This window comes from Ambystoma mexicanum, chromosome 11 (genome assembly GCF_040938575.1).
Source record: "Ambystoma mexicanum isolate Mex_15411 chromosome 11, UKY_AmexF1_1, whole genome shotgun sequence".
NCBI classification, from domain to species: Eukaryota; Metazoa; Chordata; class Amphibia; order Caudata; family Ambystomatidae; genus Ambystoma; species Ambystoma mexicanum.
In genome coordinates this window covers 1,453,937,294-1,453,959,123 of record NC_090934.1, presented here as the reverse complement: position 1 = coordinate 1,453,959,123, position 21,830 = coordinate 1,453,937,294, and the positions used below count along the sequence as shown (strand labels likewise).

The 21,830-nt window shown below is 50.4% G+C and overlaps 1 protein-coding gene across 2 annotated transcripts in view; it reads left to right on the top strand.

The window, feature by feature from the left end:
- IGDCC4 (immunoglobulin superfamily DCC subclass member 4) overlaps positions 1-21,830 on the top strand; it is a 677,662-nt gene that overhangs the window by 612,419 nt on the left and 43,413 nt on the right. For both annotated transcript variants that reach the window (XM_069625112.1, XM_069625111.1), the window contains exon 16: positions 14,373-14,510. In XM_069625112.1, the coding sequence (XP_069481213.1) occupies positions 14,373-14,510 (138 nt within the window). The remainder of the gene's footprint in view (positions 1-14,372; positions 14,511-21,830) is intronic.

The window sequence follows — 21,830 nt, the reverse complement described above, 5'->3', positions numbered from 1 at the left end:
CCCAGCCCGCTAATATGAGCCCCTGTTCACTGGTGCTCACCTAGCCTGCTAATATGAGCCCCTGTTCACTGGTGCCAATTCCAGCCCGCTAATATGAGCCCCTGTTCACTGGTGCTCACCTAGCCTGCTAATATGAGCCCCTGTTCACTGATGCCAATCCCAGCCCGCTAATATGAGCCCCTGTTCACTAGTGCTCACCTAGCCTGCTAATATGAGCCCCTGTTCACTGGTGCCCACCCGTACTGCTAATATGAGCCCCTGTTCACTGGTGCCAATCCCAGCCCGCTAATATGAGCTCCTGTTCACTGGTGCCCACCCAGCCTGCTAATGTGAGCCCCTGTTCACTGGTGCCCACCTGGCCCGCTAATATGAGCCCCTGTTCACTGGTGCCCACCCGACCTGCTAATATCAGCCCCAGTTCACTGATGCTCATCCGACCTGTTAATATGAGGCTCTGTTTACTGGTGCTCACCTAGCCCGCTAATATGAGCCCCTGTTCACTGGTGCTCACCTAGCCTCCTAATATGAGCCCCTGTTCACTGGTGCCCACCTAGCCTGCTAATATGAGCCCCTGTTCACTGGTGCTCACCTAGCCTGCTAATATGAGCCCCTGTTCACTGGTGCCCACCTAGCCTGCTAATAGGAGCCCCTGTTCACTGGTGCTCACCTAGCCTCCTAATATGAGCCCCTGTTCGCTGGTGCCCACCTAGCCTGCTAATATGAGCCCCTGTTCACTGGTGCTCACCTAGCCTGCTAATATGAGCCCCTGTTCGCTGGTGCCCACCTAGCCTGCTAATAGGAGCCCCTGTTCACTGGTGCCCACCTAGCCTGCTAATATGAGCCGCTGTTCACTGATTCCAATCCTAGCCCGCTAATATGAGCCCCTGTTCACTGGTGCTCACCTAGCCTGCTAATATGAGCCGCTGTTCACTGATGCCAATCCCAGCCCGCTAATATGAGCCCCTGTTCACTAGTGCTCACCTAGCCTGCTAATATGAGCTGCTGTTCACTGATGTCAATCCCAGCCCGCTAATATGAGCCCCTGTTCACTGGTGCTCACCTAGCTTGCTAATATGAGCCCCTGTTCAATGGTGCCCACCCGTACTGCTAATATGAGCCCCTGTTCACTGATGCCAATCCCAGCCCGCTAATATGAGCCCCTGTTCACTGGTGCTCACCTAGCCTGCTAATATGAGCCCCTGTTTACTGGTGCCCACCCGTACTGCTAATATGAGCCCCTGTTCACTGATGCCAATCCCAGCCCGCTAATTTGAGCCCCTGTTCACTGGTGCTCACCTAGCCTGCTAATATGAGCCCCTGTTCACTGGTGCCAATCCCAGCTCGCTAATATGAGCCCCTGTTCACTGGTGCACACCCTTACTGCTAATATGAGCCCCTGATCACTGGTGCTCACCCGTCCCACTAATATGAGTCACTGTTCACTGATGCCAATCCCAGCCCGCTAATATGAGCCCCTGTTCACTGGTGCTCACCTAGCCCGCTAATATGAGCCCCTGTTCACTGGAGCTCACCTAGCCTGCTAATATGAGTTACTGTTCACTGATGCCAATCCCAGCCCGCTAATATGAGCACCTGTTCACTGGTGCTCACCTATCCCGCTAATATGAGCCCCTGTTCACTGGTGCTCACCTAGCCTGCTAATATGAGCCGCTGTTCACTGATGCCAATCCCAGCCCGCTAATATGAGCCCCTGTTCACTGGTGCACACCTAGCCCGCTAATATGAGCCCCTGTTCACTGGTGCTCACCTAGCCTGCTAATATGAGCCCCTGTTCACTGGTGCCCACCGAGCCTGCTAATATGAGCCCCTGTTCACTGGTGCCCACCTAGCCTGCTAATATGAGCCCATGTTCACTGGTGCTCACCTAGCCCACTAATATGAGCCCCTGTTCACTGGTGCTCACCTAGCCTCCTAATATGAGCCCCTGTTCACTGGTGCCCACCTAGCCTGCTAATATGAGCCCCTGTTCACTGGTGCTCACCTAGCCTGCTAATATGAGCCCCTGTTCACTGGTGCCCACCTAGCCTGCTAATAGGAGCCTCTGTTCACTGGTGCCCACCTAGCCTGCTAATATGAGCCCCTGTTCACTGGTGCTCACCTAGCCTGCTAATATGAACCGCTGTTCACTGATGCCAATCCCAGCCCGCTAATATGAGCCCCTGTTCACTGGTGCTCACCTAGCCTGTTAATATGAGCCGCTGTTCACTGATGTCAATCCCAGCCCGCTAATATGAGCCCCTGTTCACTGGTGCTCACCTAGCCTGCTAATAGGAGCCCCTGTTCAATGGTACCCACCCGTACTGCTAATATGAGCCCCTGTTCACTGATGCCAATCCCAGCCCGCTAATATGAGCCCCTGTTCACTGGTGCTCACCTAGCCTGCTAATATGAGCCCCTGTTCACTGGTGCCCACCCGTACTGCTAATATGAACCCTGTTCACTGATGCCAATCCCAGCCCGCTAATATGAGCCTCTGTTCACTGGTGCTCACCTAGCCTGCTAATATGAGCCCCTGTTTACTGGTGCCCACCCGTACTGCTAATATGTGCCCCTGTTCACCTATGCCAATCCCAGCCTGCTAATATGAGCCCCTGTTCACTGGTGCTCACCTAGCCTGCTAATATGAGCCCCTGTTCACTGGTGCCAATCCCAGCTCGCTAATATGAGCCCCTGATCACTGGTGCTCACCCGTCCCACTAATATGAGTCACTGTTCACTGATGCCAATCCCAGCCCGCTAATATGAGCCCCTGTTCACTGGAGCTCACCTAGCCTGCTAATATGAGTCACTGTTCACTGATGCCAATCCCAGCCCGTTAATATGAGCCCCTGTTCACTGGTGCTCACCTAGCCCGCTAATATGAGCCCCTGTTCACTGGTGCTCACCTAGCTTGCTAATATGAGCCCCTGTTCACTGGTGCCAATCCCAGCCCGCTAATATGAGCCCCTGTTCACTGATGCTCACCTAGCCTGCTAATATGAGCCCCTGTTCACTGGTGCCAATCCCATCCCGCTAATATGAGCCCCTGTTCACTGGTGCCCACCCGTACTGCTAATATGAGCCTCTGATCAATGGTGCTCACCTGTCCCAATAATATGAGTCACTGTTCACTGATGCCAATCCCAGCCCGCTAATATGAGCCCCTGTTCACTAGTGCTCACCTAGCCTGCTAATATGAGCCCCTGTTCACTGGTGCCCACCCGTACTGCTAATATGAGCCCCTGTTCACTGGTGCCAATCCCAGCCCGCTAATATGAGCTCCTGTTCACTGGTGCCCACCCAGCCTGCTAATGTGAGCCCCTGTTCACTGGTGCCCACCTGGCCCGCTAATATGAGCCCCTGTTCACTGGTGCCCACCCGACCTGCTAATATCAGCCCCAGTTCACTGATGCTCATCCGACCTGTTAATATGAGGCTCTGTTTACTGGTGCTCACCTGGCCCTCTAATATGAACCCGTGTTCACTGATGCTCAACTGGCCCACTAATATGAACCTGTGTTCACTGATGCTCAACTGGCCCGCTAATATGAGCCCCTGTTCACTGATGCTCATCCAGCCTGCTAATATGAGCCCTTGTTCACTGGTGCCCACCCTGCCTGCTAATATGAGCACCTGTTCACTGGTGCTCACCCAGCCCGCTAATATGAGCCCCTGTTCACTGGTGCCTACCCGGCTGGCTAATATGAGCCCCTGTTCACTGGCACTCACCCGGCTGGCTAAAATGAGCCCAGGTTCACTGGCGCTCACCCGGCCTGCTAATATGAGCCCCTGTTCACTAGTGCCCACCTGACCCTCTAATATGAGCCCCTGTTCACTGGTGCCCACCTGACCCTCTAATATGAGCCCCTGCTCACTGGTGCCCACCCGTACTGCTAATATGAGCCCCTGATCACTGGTGCTCACCCGTCCCACTAATGAGTCACTGTTCACTGATGCCAATCCCAGCCCGTTAATATGAGCCCCTGTTCACTGGTGCTCACCTAGCCTGCTAAAATGAGCCCCTGTTCACTGGTGCCAATCCCAGCCCGTTAATATGAGCCCCTGTTTACTGGTACCCACCTAGCCTTCTAATATGAGCCCCTGTTCACTGGTGCCCACCTAGCCTGCTAATATGAGCCCCTGTTCACTGGTGCTCACCTAGCCTGCTAATATGAGCCCCTGTTCACTGGTGCCCACCTAGCCTGCTAATATGAGCCCCTGTTCACTGGTACCCACCTAGCCTGCTAATATGAGCCGCTGTTCACTGATGCCAATCCCAGCCCGCTAATATGAGCCCCTGTTCACTGGTGCTCACCTAGCCCGCTAATATGAGCCCCTGTTCACTGGTGCCCACCTAGCCTGCTAATATGAGCCCCTGTTCACTGGTACCCACCTAGCCTGCTAATATGAGCCGCTGTTCACTGATGCCAATCCCAGCCCGCTAATATGAGCCCCTGTTCACTGGTGCTCACCTAGCCCGCTAATATGAGCCCCTGTTCACTGGTGCTCACCTAGCGTGCTAATATGAGCCCCTGTTCACTGGTGCTCACCTAGCCTGCTAATATGAGCCCCTGTTCACTGGTGCTCACCTAGCCCGCTAGTATGAGCCCCTGTTCACTGGTGCTCACCTAGCCTCCTAATATGAGCCCCTGTTCACTGGTGCCCACCTAGCCTGCTAATATGAGCCCCTGTTCACTGGTGCTCACCTAGCCTGCTAATATGAGCCCCTGTTCACTGGTGCCCACCTAGCCTGCTAATAGGAGCTTCTGTTCACTGGTGCCCACCTAGCCTGCTAATATGAGCCTCTGTTCACTGGTGCTCACCTAGCCTGCTAATATGAGCCGCTGTTTACTGATGCCAATCCTAGCCCGCTAATATGAGCCCCTGTTCACTGGTGCTCACCTAGCCTGCTAATATGAGCCGCTGTTCACTGATGCCAATCCCAGCCCGCTAATATGAGCCCCTGTTCACTGGTGCTCACCTAGCCTGCTAATATGAGCCCCTGTTCAATGGTGCCCACCCGTACTGCTAATATGAGCCCCTGTTCACTGATGCCAATCCCAGCCCGCTAATATGAGCCCCTGTTCACTGGTGCTCACCTAGCCTGCTAATATGAGCCCCTGTTCACTGGTGCCCACCCGTACTGCTAATATGAACCCTGTTCACTGATGCCAATCACAGGCTGCTAATATGAGCCTCTGTTCACTGGTGTTCACCTAGCCTGCTAATATGAGCCCCTGTTTACTGGTGCCCACCCGTACTGCTAATATGAGCCCCTGTTCACTGATGCCAATCCCAGCCCGCTAATATGAGCCCCTGTTCACTGGTGCTCACCTAGCCTGCTAATATGAGCCCCTGTTCACTGGTGCCAATCCCAGCTCGCTAATATGAGCCCCTGTTCACTGGTGCCCACCCGTACTGCTAATATGAGCCCCTGATCACTGGTGATCACCCGTCCCACTAATATGAGTCACTGTTCACTGATGCCAATCCCAGCCCGCTAATATGAGCCCCTGTTCACTGGAGCTCACCTAGCCTGCTAATATGAGTCACTGTTTACTGATGCCAATCCCAGCCCGCTAGTATGAGCCCCTGTTCACTGGTGCTCACCTAGCCCGCTAATATGAGCCCCTGTTCACTGGCGCTCACCTAGCTTGCTAATATGAGCCGCTGTTCACTGATGCCAATCCCAGCCCGCTAATATGAGCCCCTGTTCACTGGTGCTCACCTATCCTGCTAATATGAGCCCCTGTTCACTGATGCCAATCCCAGCCCGCTAATATGAGCCCCTGTTCACTGGTGCCCACCCGTCCTGCTAATATGAGCCCCTCATCAATGGTGCTCACCTGTCCCACTAATATGAGTCACTGTTCACTGATGCCAATCCCAGCCCGCTAATATGAGCCCCTGTTCACTAGTGCTCACCTAGCCTGCTAATATGAGCCCCTGTTCACTGGTGCCCACCCGTACTGCTAATATGAGCCCCTGTTCACTGGTGCCAATCCCAGCCCGCTAATATGAGCTCCTGTTCACTGGTGCCCACCCAGCCTGCTAATGTGAGCCCCTGTTCACTGTGCCCACCTGGCCCGCTAATATGAGCCCCTGTTCACTGGTGCCCACCCGACCTGCTAATATCAGCCCCAGTTCACTGATGCTCACCCGACCTGTTAATATGAGGCTCTGTTTACTGGTGCTCACCTGGCTTCTAATATGAACCCGTGTTCACTGATGCTCAACTGGCCCGCTAATATGAACCCGTGTTCACTGATGCTCAACTGGCCCGCTAATATAAGCCCCTGTTCACTGGTGCACACCCTTACTGCTAATATGAGCCCCTGATCACTGGTGCTCACCCGCCCCACTAATATGAGTCACTGTTCACTGATGCCAATCCCAGCCCGCTAATATGAGCCCCTGTTCACTGGTGCTCACCTAGCCCGCTAATATGAGCCCCTGTTCACTGGAGCTCACCTAGCCTGCTAATATGAATTACTGTTCACTGATGCCAATCCCAGCCCGCTAATATGAGCCCCTGTTCACTGGTGCTCACCTAGCCCGCTAATATGAGCCCCTGTTCACTGGTGCTCACCTAGCCTGCTAATATGAGCCGCTGTTCACTGATGCCAATCCCAGCCCGCTAATATGAGCCCCTGTTCACTGGTGCTCACCTAGCCCGCTAATATGAACCCCTGTTCACTGGTGCTCACCTAGCCTGCTAATATGAGCCCCTGTTCACTGGTGCCCACCTAGCCTGCTAATATGAGCCCCTGTTCACTGGTGCCCACCCGTACTGCTAATATGAACCCTGTTCACTGATGCCAATCCCAGCCTGCTAATATGAGCCCCTGTTCACTGGTGCTCACCTAGCCTGCTAATATGAGCCCCTGTTCACTGGTGCCAATCCCAGCTCGCTAATATGAGCCCCTGTTCACTGGTGCCCACCCGTACTGCTAATATGAGCCCCTGATCACTGGTGCTCACCCGTCCCACTAATATGAGTCACTGTTCACTGATGCCAATCCCAGCCCGCTAATATGAGCCCCTGTTCACTGGAGCTCACCTAGCTTGCTAATATGAGCCGCTGTTCACTGATGCCAATCCCAGCCCGCTAATATGAGCCCCTGTTCACTGGTGCTCACCTATCCTGCTAATATGAGCCCCTGTTCACTGGTGCCAATCCCAGCCCGCTAATATGAGCCCCTGTTCACTGGTGCCCACCCGTACTGCTAATATGAGCCCCTCATCAATGGTGCTCACCTGTCCCACTAATATGAGTCACTGTTCACTGATGCCAATCCCAGCCTGCTAATATGAGCTCCTGTTCACTAGTGCTCACCTAGCCCGCTAATATGAGCCCCTGTTCACTGGTGCCCACCCGTACTGCTAATATGAGCCCCTGTTCACTGGTGCCAATCCCAGCCCGCTAATATGAGCTCCTGTTCACTGGTGCCCACCCAGCCTGCTAATATGAGCCCCTGTTCACTGTGCCCACCTGGCCCGCTAATATGAGCCCCTGTTCACTGGTGCCCACCCGACCTGCTAATATCAGCCCCAGTTCACTGATGCTCACCCGACCTGTTAATATGAGGCTCTGTTTACTGGTGCTCACCTGGCCCTCTAATATGAACCCGTGTTCACTGATGCTCAACTGGCCCGCTAATATGAACCCGTGTTCACTGATGCTCAACTGGCCCGCTAATATGAGGCCCTGTTCACTGATGCTCATCCAGCCGGCTAATATGAGCCCTTGTTCACTGGTGCCCACCCTGCCTGCTAATATGAGCCCCTGTTCACTGGTGCTCACCCAGCCCGCTAATATGAGCCCCTGTTCACTGGTGCCTACCCGGCTGGCTAATATGAGCCCCTGTTCACTGGCATTCACCCGGCTGGCTAAAATGAGCCCCTGTTCACTGGCGCTCACCCGGCCTGCTAATATGAGCCCCTGTTCACTAGTGCCCACCTGACCCTCTAATATGAGCCCCTGTTCACTGGTGCCCACCTGACCCTCTAATATGAGTCCCTGTTCACTGGTGCCCACCCGTACTGCTAATATGAGCCCCTGATCACTGGTGCTCACCCGTCCCACTAATATGAGTCACTGTTCACTGATGCCAATCCCAGCCCGCTAATATGAGCCCCTGTTCACTGGAGCTCACCTAGCCTGCTAATATGAGTCACTGTTTACTGATGCCAATCCCAGCCTGCTAATATGAGCCCCTGTTCACTGGTGCTCACCTAGCCCGCTAATATGAGCCACTGTTCACTGGCGCTCACCTAGCTTGCTAATATGAGCCGCTGTTCACTGATGCCAATCCCAGCCCGCTAATATGAGCCCCTGTTCACTGGTGCTCACCTATCCTGCTAATATGAGCCCCTGTTCACTGGTGCCAATCCCAGCCCGCTAATATGAGCCCCTGTTCACTGGTGCCCACCCGTACTGCTAATATGAGCCCCTCATCAATGGTGCTCACCTGTCCCACTAATATGAGTCACTGTTCACTGATGCCAATCCCAGCCCGCTAATATGAGCCCCTGTTCACTAGTGCTCACCTAGCCTGCTAATATGAGCCCCTGTTCACTGGTGCCCACCCGTACTGCTAATATGAGCCCCTGTTCACTGGTGCCAATCCCAGCCCGCTAATATGAGCTCCTGTTCACTGGTGCCCACCCAGCCTGCTAATATGAGCCCCTGTTCACTGTGCCCACCTGGCCCGCTAATATGAGCCCCTGTTCACTGGTGCCCACCCGACCTGCTAATATCAGCCCCAGTTCACTGATGCTCACCCAACCTGTTAATATGAGGCTCTGTTTACTGGTGCTCACCTGGCCCTCTAATATGAACCCGTGTTCACTGATGCTCAACTGGCCCGCTAATATGAACCCGTGTTCACTGATGCTCAACTGGCCCGCTAATATGAGCCCCTGTTCACTGATGCTCATCCAGCCGGCTAATATGAGCCCTTGTTCACTGGTGCCCACCCTGCCTGCTAATATGAGCCCCTGTTCACTGGTGCTCACCCAGCCCGCTAATATCAGCCCCTGTTCACTGGTGCCTACCCGGATGGCTAATATGAGCCCCTGTTCACTGGCATTCACCCGGCTGGCTAAAATGAGGCCCTGTTCACTGGCGCTCACCCGGCCTGCTAATATGAGCCCCTGTTCACTAGTGCCCACCTGACCCTCTAATATGAGCCCCTGTTCACTGGTGCCCACCTGACCCTCTAATATGAGTCCCTGTTCACTGGTGCCCACCCGTACTGCTAATATGAGCCCCTGATCACTGGTGCTCACCCGTCCCACTAATATGAGTCACTGTTCACTGATGCCAATCCCAGCCCGTTAATATGAGCCCCTGTTCACTGGTGCTCACCTAGCCTGCTAATATGAGCCCCTGTTCACTGGTGCCCACCTAGCCTGCTAATATGAGCCCGTGTTCACTGGTACCCACCTAGCCTGCTAATATGAGCCGCTGTTCACTGATGCCAATCCCAGCCCGCTAATATGAGCCCCTGTTCACTGGTGCTCACCTAGCCCGCTAATATGAGCCCCTGTTCACTGGTGCTTACCTAGCCTGCTAATATGAGCCCCTGTTCACTGGTGCTCACCTAGCCTGCTAATATGAGCCCCTGTTCACTGGTGCTCACCTAGCCCGTTAATATGAGCCCCTGTTCACTGGTGCTCACCTAGCCTCCTAATATGAGCCCTTGTTCACTGGTGCCCACCTAGCCTGCTAATATGAGCCCCTTTTCACTGGTGCTCACCTAGCCTGCTAATATGAGCCGCTGTTCAATGATGCCAATCCCAGCCCGCTAATAAGAGCCCCTGTTCACTGGTGCTCACCTAGCCTGCTAATATGAGCCGCTGTTCACTGATGTCAATCCCAGCCCGCTAATATGAGCCCCTGTTCACTGGTGCTCACCTAGCCTGCTAATATGAGCCCCTGTTCAATGGTGCCCACCCGTACTGCTAATATGAGCCCCTGTTCACTGGTGCCCACCTAGCCTGCTAATATGTGCCCCTGTTCACTGATGCTCACCCGGCCCGCTAAAATGAGCCCCTGTTCACTGATGCCCACCCTGCCCACTAATATGAGCCCCTGTTCACTGGTACTCACCCGGCCCGCTAATAGGAGCCCCTGTTCACTGATGCCCACCCTGCCCGCTAATATGATCTCATGTTCACTGGTGCTCACCCGGCCCGCTAATATGAGCCCCTGTTTACTGATGCCCACCTGGCCCGCTAATATGAGCCCCTGTTCACTGATGCTCACCGAGCCCGCTAATATGAGCCCCTGTTCACTAGTGCCTACCTGGCCCTCTAAAATGAGCCCCTGTTCACTGATGCCCACCCTGCCTAGTAATATTAGCTCCTGTTCACTGATATTCACCCGGCTCGCTAAAATGCGCCCCTGTTCACTGGTGCCTACCTGACCCTCTAATATGAGCCCCTGTTCACTGATGCCAACCCTGCTCGCTAATATGAACCCCTGTTCACTGATGCCCGCCCGGCCCGCTAATATGAGCCCCTGTTCACTGGTGCCCACCCGACCCTCTAATATGAGCCCCTGTTCACTGATGCCCACCCTGCCCGCTAATATGAACCCCTGTTCACTGGTGCTCACCCGGCCCGCTAATATGAGCCCCTGATAACTGATGCCCACCTGGCCCGCTAATATGAGCCTCTATTTACTGATGCCCACCTGGCCCGTTAATATGAGCCCCTGTTCACTGATGCTCACCGAGCCCGCTAATATGAGCCCCTGTTCACTAGTGCCTACCTGGCCATCTAATATGAGCCCCTGTTCACTGATGCCCATCCTGCCCAGTAATATTAGCCCCTGTTCACTGATATTCACCCGGCTCGCTAAAATGAGCCCCTGTTCACTGGTGCCAACCCTGCTCGCTAATATGAACCCCTGTTCACTGATGCCCACCTGGCCCGCTAATATGAACCCCTGTTCACTGGTGCCCCCCCGGCCCGCTAATATGAGCCCCTGTTCACTGATGCTCACCCGGCATGCTAATATGAACACCTGTTCACTGATGTTCACCCGGCCCGCTAATATGAGCCCCTGTTCACTGATGTTCACCCGGCCCGCTAATATGAGCCCCTGTTCACTGGTGCTTACCTAGCCTGCTAATATGAGCCCCTGTTCACTGGTGCTCACCTAGCCTGCTAATATGAGCCCCTGTTCACTGGTGCTCACCTAGCCCGTTAATATGAGCCCCTGTTCACTGGTGCTCACCTAGCCTCCTAATATGAGCCCCTGTTCACTGGTGCCCACCTAGCCTGCTAATATGAGCCCCTGTTCACTGGTGCTCACCTAGCCTGCTAATATGAGCCGCTGTTCACTGATGCCAATCCCAGCCCGCTAATATGAGCCCCTGTTCACTGGTGCTCACCTAGCCTGCTAATATGAGCCGCTGTTCACTGATGTCAATCCCAGCCCGCTAATATGAGCCCCTGTTCACTGGTGCTCACCTAGCCTGCTAATATGAGCCCCTGTTCAATGGTGCCCACCCGTACTGCTAATATGAGCCCCTGTTCACTGGTGCCCACCTAGCCTGCTAATATGTGCCCCTGTTCACTGATGCTCACCCGGCCCGCTAAAATGAGCCCCTGTTCACTGATGCCCACCCTGCCCACTAATATGAGCCCCTGTTCACTGGTACTCACCCGGCCCGCTAATATGAACCCCTGTTCACTGGTGCTCACCCGGCCCGCTAATATGAGCCCCTGATAACTGATGCCCACCTGGCCCGCTAATATGAGCCTCTATTTACTGATGCCCACCTGGCCCGTTAATATGAGCCCCTGTTCACTGATGCTCACCGAGCCCGCTAATATGAGCCCCTGTTCACTAGTGCCTACCTGGCCATCTAATATGAGCCCCTGTTCACTGATGCCCATCCTGCCCAGTAATATTAGCCCCTGTTCACTGATATTCACCCGGCTCGCTAAAATGAGCCCCTGTTCACTGGTGCCCACCTGACCCTCTAATATGAGCCCCTGTTCACAGATGCCAACCCTGCTCGCTAATATGAACCCCTGTTCACTGATGCCCACCTGGCCCGCTAATATGAACCCCTGTTCACTGGTGCCCGCCCGGCCCGCTAATATGAGCCCCTGTTCACTGATGCTCACCGGCATGCTAATATGAACCCCTGTTCACTGATGTTCACCCGGCCCGCTAATATGAGCCCCTGTTCACTGATGTTCACCCGGCCCGCTAATATGAGCCCTTGTTCACTGATGCACACCCGGCCTGCTAATATGAGCCCCTGTTCACTGGTGCCCACCTGACCCTCTAATATGAGCCCCTGTTTACTGATGCACACCCGGCCCGCTAATATGAGCCTGTGTTCACTGGTGCCCACCCAGCCCACTAATATGAGCCCCTGTCCACTGATGCACACCCGGCCTGCTAGTATGAGCCCGTGTTCACTGGTGCCCACCCGGCCCACTAATATGAGCCCCTGTTCACTGATGCACACCCGGCCTGCTAATATGAGCCCCTGTTCACTGGTGCCCACCCGACCCTCTAATATGAGCCCCTGTTTACTGATGCTCACCCGTCCTGCTAATATGAGCCCCTGTTCACTGGTGCCCACCCGTCCTGCTAATATGAACCCCTGTTCACTGATGCTCACCCGTCCAGCTAATATGAGCCCCTGTTTACTGATGCTCACCCGTCCTGCTAATATGAGCCCCTGTTCACTGGTGCCCACCCGACCCTCTAATATGAGCCCCTGTTCACTGATGCTCACCCGGCCCGCTAATATGAGCCCCTGTACACTAGTGCCCACCTGGCCCGCTAATAGGAGCCTGTGTTCACTGGTGCCCACCCGGCCCGCTAATATGAGCCCCTGTTCACTGGTGCTCACCCGGCTGGCTAATATGAGCCCGTGTTCACTGGTGCCCACCCTGCCCGCTAATATGAGCCCCTGTTCACTGATGCTCACCCGGCCCGCTAATATGAGCCCGTGTTCACTGGTGCCCACCCGGTCCGCTAATAGGAGCCCCTGTTCACTGATGCTCACCTGGCCCGCTAATATGAGCCTGTGTTCACTGGTGCCCACCCGGCCCGCTAATAGGAGCCACTGTTCACTGATGCTCACCTGGCCCGCTAATAGGAGCCCCTGTTCACTGATGCTCAACTGGCCCTTTAATAGGAGCTCCTGTTCACTGATGCTCAACTGGCCCGCTAATATGAGCCCCTGTTTACTGATGCTCACCCGTCCTGCTAATATGAGCCCCTGTTCACTGGTGCCCACCGACCCTCTAATATGAGCCCCTGTTCACTGATGCTCACCCTGCCTGCTAACATGAGCCCCTGTTCACTGATGCTCACCCGGCCCGCTAATAGGAGCCCCTGTTCACTGATGCTCACCTGGCCCGCTAATATGAGCCTGTGTGCACTGGTGCCCACCCTGCCCGCTAATATGAGCCCCTGTTCACTGGTGCTCACCTGGCTGGCTAATATGAGCCCGTGTTCACTGGTGCCCACCCGGCCCGCTAATATGAGCCCCTGTTCACTGATGCTCACCCGGCCCGCTAATATGAGCTGTGTTCACTGGTGCCCACCCGGCCCGCTAATAGGAGCCCCTGTTCACTGATGCTCACCTGGCCCGCTAATATGAGCCCGTGTTCACTGGTGCCCACCCGGCCCGCTAATAGGAGCCCCTGTTCACTGATGCTCACCTGGCCCGCTAATAGGAGCCCCTGTTCACTGATGTTCACCTGGCCCGCTAATATGAGCCCGTGTTCACTGGTGCCCACCCGGCCCGCTAATAGGAGCCCCTGTTCACTGATGCTCACCCGGCCCGCTACCATGAGCCCCTGTTCACTGATGCTCACCCGGCCCTCTAATAGGAGCCCCTGTTCACTGATGCTCACCCGGCCCGCTACTATGAGCCCATGTTCACTGATGCTCACCCGGCCCGCTATTATGAGCCCCTGTTCACTGATGCTCACCCGGCCGCTAATAGAAGCTGGCCCCATGTACACGATCGCCCTTTCCTAGCACAATATGTCTATGTAGCAGTGGCCTTTCAGCTTCCCACCATGCACCCTCAGGAGAGATGACCCCCTGTTCACCAGTAATAACCCTCTGCCCACTGATATGAGTTGGCACCATATGTCTGAGCTTAACATCATGCACCGCGGCCAACTCCTGAGCTCCACCTTTCCCCATTCCATGAGTAGACTCTTGCATTCCATAGCCCAACCCTCCAGTTCATCTTGCTTGTATGAGTCGACCCTCTGCACCGTTATTTGCCTCCCGCAAGGAAAGGGTCATTCATGTATGGACTGACAGACATGATCAAAGACATCCCTTGATTATTTGTTTCCCCTCTTTTTATTTTGAACAGGAAACATTTCAAGTGCGGAGGTCAAGGGGCTGGAGAGTGGGACAAGATACTTTTTCAAAATGGGAGCCAGGACCAGCGCCGGTGCCGGGCCATTGTCGGCCGTGAAGGATGTCCACACCCTTCCAGCGAAAGCTGCAGGTACTGACGTTTCTTGTCTTGCCTTTCTCTCGGTTCACCATCAGGACTGGCAAAATTACACATTTGCACCCGGTATCTACCCACCACGAGGACAACCATTGATGTATGTTCCGGTCCTGGACATCCACAGCAGACCACAGAGAGACTGTGGGAAGACATAGGTTGTAAATATCATAAAAAATGATACTCATGTTTGGGTTGGTTTACGGAAATAATAGGTCGATTCTCTTTGTAACCGAAATGGTGGACGCGCAGAGTCGGTCCCATTGTTGCAAAAACCTAGTGTGCAGCTGACCGTATCCCAGTCCCCCAGTCTTTCAGCCACTGGCAATCCTTTTTGATAAGGGCCATCTGCACACAACAGCCCGCTGAACGGCTGAAGGTTCGGAGAAAGCGTCCATGTGCCCAATGGGTTCAACATCATGAATGTGATATAGCCGACCACTTTTAGTTCAGTTGCCAATTGCCATGGAAGCACACAAAATGAATCCCGTGGACCAAAATCAACGAATGGCCTTGTTTCAAGGATAGGATGCATGCTTTTGATGTAGTTTTCCTCATTTTCAGAGCCTAGGTGACTCTTTTTTGGATTCTATGTTAGTTTCTTGAAGCCTTTCGGGGGTCCATGACAAAATAACTAGCAATGCAATCTTTTCAGAAAGGAAAAAAGGATAGACATATGTTGACTGAGACCGACAACGTATAGACAATGTTCTACCTAATCAAGGATCACACATCCCACAACTCATGAAGCAGGACGAAATAATTTGCTATTGGTGTCTGCTAAGGTGTTTCACTCTGAGATAAAGGGCCATTTTAAGTTCAAGTATGGGGTTCACCAGGAATAGTTTGGTTGGCAACAAGGGAAAGGAAAACATACCAAGACTACAGATCCAGGTACTTACACATCTGGGCAGAGGGGGAATGCCCATAACTCAGAAGAAGATCTTTGCTCTCACGTTTGCACCAACATGGTTAATCCAGCAAGTCGTAACCAAGGTGATGAAATACTCCACTGCACAAATTGTTGCCAAGGCTTATTAACTAAAGCAGGTGCATATCCCACCACATGAGACATTGTGGCACAGCAAAATGATTTTGCTGTGCAATCAGGAAGTAAAAAGAAAAGTAAATCTAGCTTTCATGACTTGTCCGTTTTGCTCCAATAGTCACAGCATTTGGACAGCTTAACTTATCTATAGAATGTATGCAGGCCCCTGACGAAGCTAGACACCTAATACCAGGGAAATTAGCGAGTGGAGGGGGTTCATAAATTGGGTAATAAGGGCATTTCTGCTCTGCAATGCACAGAAACATATATTTCTACTTGCTCAATAGACAGATCATTGATATGGGTGTATCATTTAGTTCCACTCAGATACATTTGTGTGTGTGTGTGTGTGTGTAGTTGATCAGAACACAATGAGTATTTTGGGAAAGAACTGTGGTTACGGCAGTTAGGAAGACTTTAAAGTAGTTTCACACCATATCACCGGCTCTTACCGGGATCATCAACGTTGCAGTGCAAAGATCCATGCACTCCTAACCCTCTTTGAGCGAATTCTGAAGATACCCACCAATAACTTAACATGCAGTGTTTTCTTAATGTTCTTATCTCTGCTCCAGGAGCTAGCGATTGAAATGCACTAAAAGTAAAATGATACATTTTTGTTAATACGAAAGATGGTGCCACCCATTCGCTTTTTTTTGCTTAGTAAATTATGTTTGAATGTTTTAGATTCAAACACACAGACATTGATATAATGGGTTCTGCACATAATCGTAATAGTAATAATATGCAATTGAAGGGTCTTAGTAAACTGTTGCAAACAAAACAGGACTAGCATAACAGATGGTCTAGTTAACCCCGACTACGAACCATAGGCAAAAGATAGCTTTTTGAAAACCGAGCCTTAAGAAAAACTGCTTACATGACATAAATATGCATGAGAGAAGGAATTAATAAAACCACCAGAGCTGATACAAACAAACAGCCAAACAGATAAAGTAATGCCTTACTTAGTACATGGAGTGTTTGGGGCTATAAAATAACAACACACAAGAAACAAAACAGGGAAATACGCTGACAAATAGGGGAGGGTTATAGACATCACTCACTATGTGACTATATTTGAGAGCATTTGTGCATTTGTACAATTCATGAAACAGCATTTACAATACACTATGGTCCTTGTGTGTATGCAATATTGGCTGATCAATTAATGAATTATTGCCATGTCATTTCATATTTGGTTAAGAGCTCAGGTGTACAGGCAATGCACGCCCCTAATATTTGAATGTCACAAATATTTTTCCACCAACCTATTATAGTTTGTGAAATTGTTTCCAATTGGATGTAATCCTTCTAATATCAATGGCAATAAACAGATCATGAATAATATAGGAGTAGTTATAGACTCCAGCATTAAATGAAAGACCCCCCAATAAAATATTGGTGAAGGGTAATGGGCACATCTACCTTACAAATATGTTTAAAATACCTCTGAACGTGTACCCAAAAAGAATCTACATAAGAACATTCAAATAACATATGTTTTTATGAGCTACAAATAGATATACAAGAAACACTGTACAGGCATGTTTTAAATGACTTATCATATCACAAGACGAGTAATTTCCGTCATTTAATAAATAGGAGTTAAATAGTTTCATCAGTGTATGAATGCTCTACGGGTGAACAAATAGATACTTTTAGATGTATTGAAAGCATCTTAATCTTTCTCCGAATAAAAGACCATGTGCGTGCATCAAATAGCTTGCCACAGTCTTGTTCACACTGCAATTCAGAGGAGCATTTAGCAGCCATTTCTCCGTTAGGTAAATTGATCTTATAAAAGTGGGTTGCATTAATGCATTCATTGTTGTGATGGAAGCTAACATTCGGAAATCAATAATGTCGAAAACCTATACATATAATGAAAAGAGTCAATTTTTAGAAAAAAAATGTCGAAAAAAAATGTCAATTAGCACTATCAATAAATACATAAATACATTTACTAGGGGGGGTCCACCCCCAACCCCCCTCACCCAACACCCCCCTGCCACCTTCCACCCCCCACCACCCCTCTCACCCCTCATACTCAACACATTTTAATTATATATATATTTATTTTTTCGAAAAATTCGAAAAAAATGTGGAAAAAAGTCGACATTATTGGTTTTCGACATTATTGTTTTCGACATTATTTTTTCGACATTTTGACTGTCGACATTATTTCATTCTACATTATGACTGACCACCCCTTAAATTCATCAAACAACAAGATATTTGCATCGGAGAAGAGCTGACTGACAAATGTTAGCCATTTTTTCCAGAGGATGGTCTGCCATTTCATAATATTTATTTTTTACTAAATGTAGGGAGTGAGCAAAGTACACGGGTCTTCTCCATGAATAAATAAAAATCCCTAAGAGTAGAAGCCGTAAACGAAATTGGCTTAGAGAGTCTGGTAGACGACTGACTAAAAAAGTATATTAAGTCTTTCACAGTAAAAGGCTACACCAATTCCCTTTCAACAATTGTCCAAACAGGAGGATCATAGTTCTCGTCAGCTCTGTGCCTGTCTTAATAGGTAGGCTTTATGGTAGCCCCTGAAATCCGGGAACCTGACGCGACCATTCTCATGGGCACTTTATGTTTGCTTAAAGCAATTCTTTTATTCTTTTCATTACCCTATAAGAAATTTAAAAGGATTGAATAAATAGATTTGAACATCAATGAAGGCAAAGAGACAGGCAGCATTTACAAATAATAAAGCGTGATTGGGTAGAGCATAATTTTAATGGATTCTAGGCACCCCCTCCATGTCAGATACAATGGAGACCACGAAGCAACCTAATCGCTAAGTCTAGTTAGTAAGGCCGCAATGTTACGTTTCATCGTTTCCTTGAGTGAGGAGGCAACGTGGATCCTTAAATACTTAATCGAAGTGTGCACCATCTGAGTCCAAATAGGTCAAGTCCATATTTAAGACACAAAGGGCCTTATTACAAGTTTGTTAGTATATGGTCAGTATATCCACCCAGATACCGCCAAACTGTATTGCCGTTACCACTTGTAAGTCCCCATTTTTCTGAGTACATAGGACTCAATGGGGCATTTTCAATGGAATTACCGGGCGCGTAACAGATACATATGGGCCGATTTCCAAGATAAATCTAAGGAATTCTTTGTGTTTGCAGGTTTTGAGGACTAGACTGATTTCGACCCTTGTTCTATAAACCGATCCATGATTTCATCGACGTCACACATATTATCAGACATATTATCACATTTGGAAGATCGGATTGCAACATTGATCCAAAAATCCGGACCAGGAACCGTTGGGCCATATATGTTCAAAATAGAAACAATTTACTCATCAATTTGTAATTTGATTAAAGCCAATCTGCCCTTGTCATCAGCATCTATATTAAAGCTTTGTAACACAGCCCTTATTGATAAGGATTGCAACAGCATTACAATTACCATTCGACATGACTTGGAATAACTTCACCCACCCAATTTGTTTTCAATTTCATCGATTCTTGCACCGAAAGATGCGTTTCTTGAATACATGCCACTGAAGGATTACATTTCTCAAGAGAAGTTAGTACCTTTTGCCTTTTGTTTGGATTGTTAACCCCCTTAATAGTCCAGGAAATGTATTTAAAAACCACGAACTGAAATCAGAGGCACTTTCATTTGCCTTTTTTTCAGAAAACGTACTGGAAGGCAGCCAGCGCATATGAGGAAACATACAATGATCAGACAACATAGTATCCCATGACGTAATACTGTATCAAAGATAGAGATTATACTTATATGAGGAAGCAAACACTGGGAATAACACATTAGGAAGGGGCATGGACAAACAATACAGGCGAACCTGACGATTACAAGAACGTCATATACCTGAGGATCTTAGTGGAATAGATCAGGGGAAAAAAACATGGATCTCATTCCAATGGGAAGTTGACAGGAGTGCAGTGAAATGCATACAGTGTAGTGGCGCCTAACATAAAAAACACCTAAAAAGGAAGTAGACACCATGCTCACCCATTCCCTACATGGTAATAGTTCGACAAGCACTACCAATACGCAAAAGTCAATATGGCGGTATGTACCGTCATGCAGCCGCCTTGGGTGCAAAGGATTGTTGACAAGAATCAGGAAGCAAAGTATCCATGTCGTCCATTTTTGAACAATCTAATGAAGGATTCGAAGTCTGCTGCATCATCAAAGACAGGGGTATTATCTTTTATAGTGACCTCGATGGACGAGCCCGTATCTTGCATTAAGTTGCCCGTATCTTGCATTAAGTTGCCTCAGTTTGCACAGTTTTATGTGAAACATCTTCTTCGCCTTTTTAATGAGAGTTTGCCATTGCGTGTATTCCAGCAAAAGGGAAATCAGTGTATACAGGGTGGACCTCTTTTGATTTAAAGATCCCTTCAGGCAATTTCAATGTTCTCTTTGAGTATTAAACACTGTAGAAGGCTGGAATCCAAGGATATTTGGCAATGGTCTTTTCGGAAACACATCAGGGTCATCACCCTTGCAGTTCTCTGGCATCCCAATTATGCAAATATTGTTTCTACGACCTGGCTTTTCCAGTTCTTCATTATGTTTCTGAAGGTCTTTTGCTGATTTTTCTAGAAGAGCTACACGCTGAGATGCATCTTCTGCCGGGCCAATCCTCCGCTCCACTGCACCTATTCTGGTCTCAAACATGGGTCATCTGTTGTCAAGTTGGTGGAGTTTATTACTAGTCACTCCCGTAAAAGGTTTGCGAGCCTTTAGTTCCAACAGAACAGTCTCCATGCCCGGGTCATTACATGTTTCGAGTGGCGGAGGAGAGTCACTCTTAGAGTCACTCTTAGGCCTCTTTAGAGCGTTTGGTGGGGGTTGTCAAGTACCTGGTCACGTTGAATCCGTGTTCATGGTCATGGTACTTTACTTCTGGTTCTTCTCTTGTCCTCCAGAGTTCCAACTATTGATAAGTATGGTGTAGGGGCTAACCCCCAACCCCCCTTTGGGATGGCTAAACATAACAGGTACCCGGTGGTCAACCCCCTAAGCCACACGACAGCTGTTTCCAGATTAATGTGGTGTAGAGACAGCGCAAAGGGAAGGCCCGGGAAAGCTGGTAACAGCTGTGCAGATGCTGAAGACGTAGCACCAGGAGTCAGTCACAGAAGGCAGCAGGAGACCGCCACAAGGCAACGTGGGACAAAGAATGGAGACCAGCAGCAGGCAGTCGCCAAAGCAAAGAGAGGCTGTTAAGAGCAGTATTTAGGAAGCGCAAGGTAATAGGGTAGGTATGTAGAGAGAGGGCAGGCAGGAAGCGGAGGTAAGTAAGGGTAGTCTAGAATGCAGAGAATCAAGAACAAACAGGGCGTACGCATGGAGCACTTTGAGACGCATCCGTACAAGGGAAAGCCGGGTTTAAATAGCCTGCTGCTCCCGCGATGCAAACATTGCAGCAGGTGTTGTTGCGTAGCAACAAAAGACGCTGTGAGTGTAGCTCAGGCGCGAAGAGGTAGTGTCCAGGTCTCCGCCCATGTGCACTACAGATAGTCATGGCTGCGCCCATGTATGGCATTCTGCCAAGAAGCCTGTCTCTGGTTTAGGTTCTGGGGCACGGCCCTCCAGCCTGTCGGCTGGTCCCCACATTCCACATCCACCTTTGAGGATAATGCCACCAGGTGAGTAGCCCTGGACCGCAGTGGAGACAGGCCTGGGGCATAATAGGCGGGGGGGGGGGGCAGTTGAAGCAGTGGTATTTTTATTACAGAATCCTTTCTGGGCACCCATTTGGGCCACCATATTAGAGATGTTGATAGGTTGATAGCCACAGTATAAACTATTCGGCTCTTTGTAGAAATACAAGTGTATTATTCAAGGCCACTTCCCAGATATAGATGAAAATATGCTGCCAAGGAAACAGTTAACACGGCCTGTTGAAAAAAGCCCCTCAGAAGAGAAGTATTATTTTATAATATAGGCGGCGTGCCAGCCGGCGTTCTTTATAACATGATAAACATTGAAAGTCGAGGTCTTACTGACAGGCCACCAGAGGGTGCGCTTTGAAGTAAGCAGACAGGAAGACGAGGCCTCCGCGAGCAGGTCTGCATCACACCGATCACCCTGCTCATGTGACCCAGCGTATTGAACACGAGAGCCGCTCCAGGCTTCCATACTTAGCGTGGCTGACACCAACCCAATATGGCTTCCAAATCCCTCGCCATCCACTTCAGGAACATAAGGTAAGTCTTAATCTGTTTGTCAGTATTTTATAAAGGTGAGATTCATCAGTG